A 6,495-nucleotide genomic window follows, 5' to 3' on the forward strand; every position below is an offset into this window, starting at 1 on the left:
TCCAGAACCGTGAGGGATAAATTTCTGTTATCTCTGGGCCACTCAGTGTGGTATCTCCTTATAGCAGCCTGAACGGACTAGGACACCAACTTACTTCTCCCATGCTGGGACCACACTCTTTCTGGATCCTCCAAACCTATTTCGATTCCACACCTTTCCTGCCAATTTTTCAAATGCTTAAGATGATCACCTGCTGGCCAAATAGCAATGAACATCCTTCTTGCCTTCAAGTTTACTTCTCCCCAAACCTTTATTTTAGACTACTTGCCCGCTTCACCACACATCACTTAGAGGACGTGCTACCCTCACCCATGCATGTGGGTAGTACGCGTACTCAGCATTGTCTACGTGGGAAGTCCTCCATCAAGGACCAGGCAGCTCATTACAGCACGCACAGGGGCTGCTGCAGACAGGGGATGAATACAGATGGAGAGGAATATAAAGGAAGGGTTATCATTACTCTTCTGTTCGATACAACCGCTTCCCTGTTCCAAGAACATCGATATAATGGATACAAAGTAGATGAGACCTCAAGCCAATCCATCATAACACTCCCCCTCTGCGGTTGTACTCATGGATATTAAAACTTTGGAAGTAAAATAAGACCCAACTCTTGTCTGTAAGAGTCCAACTCAGGAAAACTAAATTTATCCCATTAATTTACTCATGGGGCATCCATATGTGCCATCTGTTAAACAAATATTTAATGCATACCTGTTACTCTAAGCCATTGTTGACACGAAATCCCTGCCTCAAGGGACTTTCAATTTAGTGGGAAAGACCATTAAATAACAGGACATAGTAAAAAAGTATAAGTGCAGGTCAAGGGGTGGAACGCCAGCTGCCCAGGAAGACAGAGGGTCTTGGAGTCCCATTAGGATCCGGACGGGATCAAGTGTTTCCGACAAGGAAAAGGGGCTAGAGGTGATCCTGAGGAGGGGGGCCAGCCCCGGGGCCAGGTGCTCTGGGGGATGTACGGCATGGACACACACACCTGACCCACAGTCCTCCTGGGAGCCAACCCAAGTCTGGAGATGGAGACCACACAAAACTAGGCAGTCTCTTCCTCCAGGATCTTGAGCAGCGTGCTTAACCGAGAGGACCTCAGAAAAGAGGACCCCAAAGACGACACGGCAGGGGCAGAGGTGGGCAGTGGGGTCTAACCCAGCCTCAGAACGGGTACCTGTGGTGGAAGGCACCCCTGTCTGGGCAAGGACAGACAGAGCCATAAGTGGGCAAAGAACAGGGCACCTTCCAAGCAAGGGTAAGGCACAGGAGCTACAGAGAATGAGAGCGCCGGCTGCACGCAGGCAGTGAGGGGACCGGAATCAGTAACTCCTCTGTCATTAGAACAACTGACACACATAAATGCACCTCTTGAGAAATCTGATAAATAGGTCTGCATGGGGTGGAGGGAAAGAGCATGCAAGCAGCAGCCAAGAGACCTGCTGCTGGTCCACCGTGAGATGACCTTCCCTAGGCCTCCACCAGACAAGGTGGATGCACAAGAGAAGTGTCCAGAAGTTAGGAAATAAATCCAGTGGCTAGCAACCCACATTCTTCTTCATCTTTTTTCTTTTTTTTTTTTTTTAATGTGAAATAAGACGGATTATGCCATGCACATCGCCCATGGAAAAAATACGGTTTTGTGAAACATTTGCTTCAGTCACAAACGTGTACAGACAGATATTGATGTATATGTGTGTGCTTGATCAAGACACGACATGTGTGTGTTACTGGGGGGTCACTGTCCAAACAGTGGAAAGCACAGGGCAAAATGATTTGTAAGTTTCTTCATATTCTAAGACTCTCATTGTAGCTCTTACATTCTATACCCATTTTACAGATGCGCGAATCAATCTAGATGTGAATTCTAATGTAAAATTAAATAAACAGTAGGTGTAATTTAGATGTATCCTCAGATGTTCCACAATTGAAGCGTTTATCCAAAAACAATGCCCTTAATTAATCAAAATATGACAAAAGTCTCCAGGAAATAACTACCTCTAGCATACTTTGTAACACAGCCACACCTGTATATTCAGGGCAAAGGGCTTGCCTCCCATATGAAAGACTTTCCTTCTAACATAGTTATGCACACATAGGAACAATGGTCTACTTAAATTCTCACATCCTGATACTCAAGATAGGATTTTAACGTTTCATTTTAAAAATATTTAATGCCAACCCTTATTTCTTAATACCTTTAGCAACAGTATGTGACAGCAATGTGTTGACTGTGTAGGACACACAGTTTTGAAACCCTTTACTGGAACAGGTGGCATTCAACTACTTGTGGATCTGGATTCAGTGTATCTACGTATGATATATTCTGATCTGCCCAAACCATTTTCGAAAACTTATCATCCAAATGAAGTCCTTCTGGACTCCAAGAGAACACAGATAACAATGTATATTAAAGCCTAAATACATTCCTGTTGGACAAGGCATTTTCCCAGAAAGACAAAGGGTAACTTATGAGCATAGGCTCATAAGAATACAAAAGGAGACAAAATCATTCATGTTGGCGACATGCATAAGCCAAGTAAACACATTCTAGATAAAAACATTTAAGTGCCCATTGCCAGAAGCCTGCCAACTGCACTGACTCTGGGGACTCTTCCCATGGAAGAAATCAGATGTCATTATAGACATGATCTCAGTTTTTTTCACCATCATTGCTCCGGGGCAGGTGGGGAAAAGTCACAAATACCAAACCTAGAGCACAAACAGGTGAGGTGACCTGCCCACCTGCCAGATGTGTGCCTTCGTTGAGGATCTGACCCAGGGCCCGGGAACCATGCCTGCCATTTGGGCCTTCTACATCAAAGGCCCTTCCTCAATAAATACTTTCCAGTCCTTCCGCGAATGCTAATTCAAGGTCAGGCGATTCCCCTAACCCCACCACGTAAGACTCCCACTGCTCGCGGGCTTGTTCCTGAGCTCTGTGGAAGGTGCCAGGCCGCCAGCCAGCAGCTGACCTCCGGCCCGCAGGGTGCCAGCTCCTCTGCCTAGCAGGAGGCAGACTTCACCCCCATCGCCCCTCCAGGCCCCTCAGGCCCCTCCGGGCAGCCCACCCATGCGCCCCGCAGACCTCCCTCCACCGCGGCACGGGCCCCTGATCACACAGCGCAGCAGCCCGAGGTCCACGGGCTCCGGGGCCTTGCCCAAGGTCACCTGGGTCTGCGGGCCTTCGGGCTGTGGCGGCCGGCTCGCACAAACTCAGCGCGAACCAACTTGCTCCTGCCCCGCGCTGGAGCACCCCACGCCGCCGCTGGCGCTGACCAGAGCCACAAAGGGCCGCCGGGGGCCCGGAGGCACCGGGGCGTGCCCCAACAGGCTCACCCCGGGTCGGAGCGCAGCAGGGAGCGGAGGGCGGGGGGGGGGGGGCACCTGGGGAGGGGGCGGGAGGCGGCCAGGGGTGGGGAAGAGACGCGAATCCACAGCGGCCTGGGCGGGGGCGGGAGGGGCCCTGCTGGCGCGCAGCCCGGGGGGAGGAGGAGGGGCCCCCGCCCCCCCGGCCCCCCGGGCCCCCCGCCGGCTCACCGGGTGCGCAGCGCCTGCCACGCGGCGTCGATGTCGGCGTACAGGTTCTTCTCGGAGGGCTTGCCCGAGCTGACGCCGTAGCCCGAGTAGTCGTAGGAGAAGATGTTGCAGTTGATGCGCGAGCCCAGGCCGATGTAGAAGCTGCACATCTGGCCCAGGTCGACCGCGTTGCCGTGCGAGAAGAGCAGCGTGTAGCGGCTGGAGGGCGCGCAGCGCACGAACATGCAGCCGAGCCGGTTGTCCCGGGCCGTGCGCGAGAAGAAGACCTCGACGGCGTCCAGCTCGCGCTGCGAGTACTGCCAGTCGGCGCGCTCGCTCAGGTGCAGGCTGCACGCGCCGGGGCCCGCGCCCTCCTCGGGCTGCTGCGGCGCCGGCTGGGCCGCGGCGGGGGCGGGGGCGGCGGCGGCGGCGGCGGCGGCGGCGGCGGCGGGGGCCGGGGCGGGCGCGGGGCCGCGCTGCTCGGGCGCCAGCACCGTGTAGGTGGGCTCGGGCGGCAGGAAGGCCAGCTTGGCGGCGATGCGGCTCGGGCAGGGCGGGCAGCAGAAGAGCCAGCACAGCTCGCCCAGCGAGAAGCCGTTCATCCTGGGGCCTGGCTCGGGCATCGGGGCGGCCTGGAGCCCGCCGGCGGCCGGGCGGGCGGCGCAGGCGGAGGCGGGGCGGGGCGGGAGGCGGGGCCCGGGCGCGGCGCTGCGAGCCGGGGCGGGTCAGCGGCGGCCCCGCGACCGGGCGGAGGAGCGGGCGGCCCGGGCCCGCACGCGGCACACAAAGCCGGCGGCGGCGGCCATGGCTCCAGCGCGCCGCCCCCCGCCCCGCCCCGCCCCGCGCCCGCCGCCGCCGCCGCCGCCACTTCCGGGTTATCGCGCGCCGCCGCCTCCGCGGGGACTCGGCGCCCGGCCCGCCACCGGGGCGGGGCTCGGCGACCCCTCCCCCCACGGCCGCGGGCACCTGCTGGGCCTGGAGGGACCGCGGGCACCTGCCGGGCTTGGGGCCGTGGGAGGGGGGGCGGGCACCTGCCGGGCCTGGGGGGGGCGCGGGGGAGCCTCAGGTCCCCGGGACCCCCCTACTCTGGGGTCTGCTTGCAGACTGCTGGGCCCACCCCTCAGGGGAGCCTGGAGGGGGCGCGGGCACCTGCTGGACCTGGGGAGCACGGCCCGTCCCCGGGACGCGCGGGGGCCCAGAGGAGACAAAGGTCCCCAGGACGCCCCTGCTCCAGGTCTGCTCGCTGGCAGCTGGGCTCACCCCACAGCGGAGCCTGGAGAGGCGGCGAGCTCCTGCTGGGCCTGGGAGGCGCGCGCAGAGGAACCTCAGGTCCCCGGGACGCCCCTACTCTGGGGTCTGCTTGCAGACTGCTGGGCCCACCCCACAGGGGAGCTTGGAGGGGGCGCGGGCAGGTGCCCGCGCCCCCTCCCGGGCCTGGGCAGCACGGGCCGTCCCCGGGACGCACGGGGCCCAGAGGAGCCTCAGGTCCCCAGCATGCCCCTGTCTCCTCCAGGGTCTGCACGGGGCCCATCCGCTGAAGGGATCGCGCAGGTGGTGGGGGCATCCTCCTGCACGAACTGTTGCCCTCACTCTTCGCTCCCTTCTCCAAATCCAAGTTCCACAGTGCATAGAGGTTCTTGGGAATCTCCTGAAAAGAACATTAATGGGTGGAGGAGCATGGGCATGTACCTGCAGTATTTGGCTCTTGGCATCTGGGCTTCCTGAGCTGCCTCTCCCTCACGTCTCAGCACGAGGGCTGCTGCTGTTGAGGGTGAGGACGCCCAGCGCCGCATGTCCCCGTTTCAGGAAGTCGTTTCTGCATGTGGAGCCACGTTGTTACCTCCCTAGGGGCATGATTGGGCCTTTCTGCAGGACATCCCTGTGTCTGCAGGAATCAGGGCTGCTCCGCACCTAGGAGGGTACCCTGTGAGCTTGTCCGTTCTGGTGCCGCCTGCAGTGGGTTTTCTAGGTGTCTTCTACAGGGGTAGTTTCTCTAGACGTGTTTTGGGTCCAAGATTTTTAAGCGGTCTTAATCATGAAAGATTTCTTAAAATGATTTAAATCCACTGTCTTCTTGGCGCTCACCTTTAAATGATTTTTCTTTTTTTCAAATATAACTCTCAGTGCCTGAAACTGAGCATGCTCTGGTGCCAATTTCACTGAGCCTTCCATACTCCTTTTTTTGCCTTCTGATTTGGCAACTGAACTTCCTTTCAGGAATGGACAGGAGGTCCCCTTCCCGGACTGCCAGCAGGGCAGCTAGAGACATGGAAGTTGGCAGCATCTCAGCCCTGGACCTGTTGTTTCAAGTAACACGTCCTGAGAATTTTAGCTTTTGTTGTGGCTTTAATAGGAGGAGATCTAGATGAATTTGCCTATCCAGATTGCATTAACCTTCAGGACCTGGTTTTAAAAGACCATTTCTTCACTGAAATAATTTTAGACATTTTTGAATGATCTAAAAAGTTCAGAGAAAACCCAGTTGGTAAAGCAGGCCGACAAAGTATTTCTTAGTCTATTTTAAAGTTATTCACACTTGGTGAAGCTTTGCCTAAAACCAGATTTTTAGCTTCATAGGATTGGGTTTCCTTGTTTAAAAAGGTTTGTAAGTTGGTACACTTCTGTGCACTCTGCTTAGATCTATACTCTGCTTCTTGTATTCAATTTTTGTGTATATATTATGTAATTTTTTTATGCTCATAGCACCCAAGATATTTTTTGTGCAACAGTTACAAAGATGAGTAAGACTGTCCCTTCTCTCAAGAACCTTACAATCTAATTAGAGCCTCAGGAGAAGATTTAGAACAGTTTCACAGATGCCTTCAAAGAAAAAAAATAAAACATCCACTCCCCATAAAAGCTAAGGAGAGTATCTTCAATCTTGGCTCAATGGTGGTGTTTCTGTGGGGAGCTAAGGTGATAGTCCTAATCAAAGTCAGAATAGGAATAGGACTCTAGGAACAGAGATGA

General features: G+C 55.7%; 1 protein-coding gene across 1 annotated transcript in view; it reads right to left on the reverse strand.

Moving 5' to 3' along the window:
• ABHD17C (abhydrolase domain containing 17C, depalmitoylase) overlaps nt 1-4,187 on the reverse strand; it is a 47,759-nt gene extending 43,572 nt beyond the window's left edge. Inside the window, exon 1 of the mRNA XM_038532997.1 lies at nt 3,547-4,187. Coding sequence (XP_038388925.1) covers nt 3,547-4,148 — 602 coding nt within the window. The 5' untranslated portion in view covers nt 4,149-4,187. The remainder of the gene's footprint in view (nt 1-3,546) is intronic.
• Nucleotides 4,188-6,495: the final 2,308 nt, after the last annotated feature.

The sequence above is a fragment of the Canis lupus genome, chromosome 3 (genome assembly GCF_011100685.1).
Source record: "Canis lupus familiaris isolate Mischka breed German Shepherd chromosome 3, alternate assembly UU_Cfam_GSD_1.0, whole genome shotgun sequence".
NCBI lineage: Eukaryota > Metazoa > Chordata > Mammalia > Carnivora > Canidae > Canis > Canis lupus.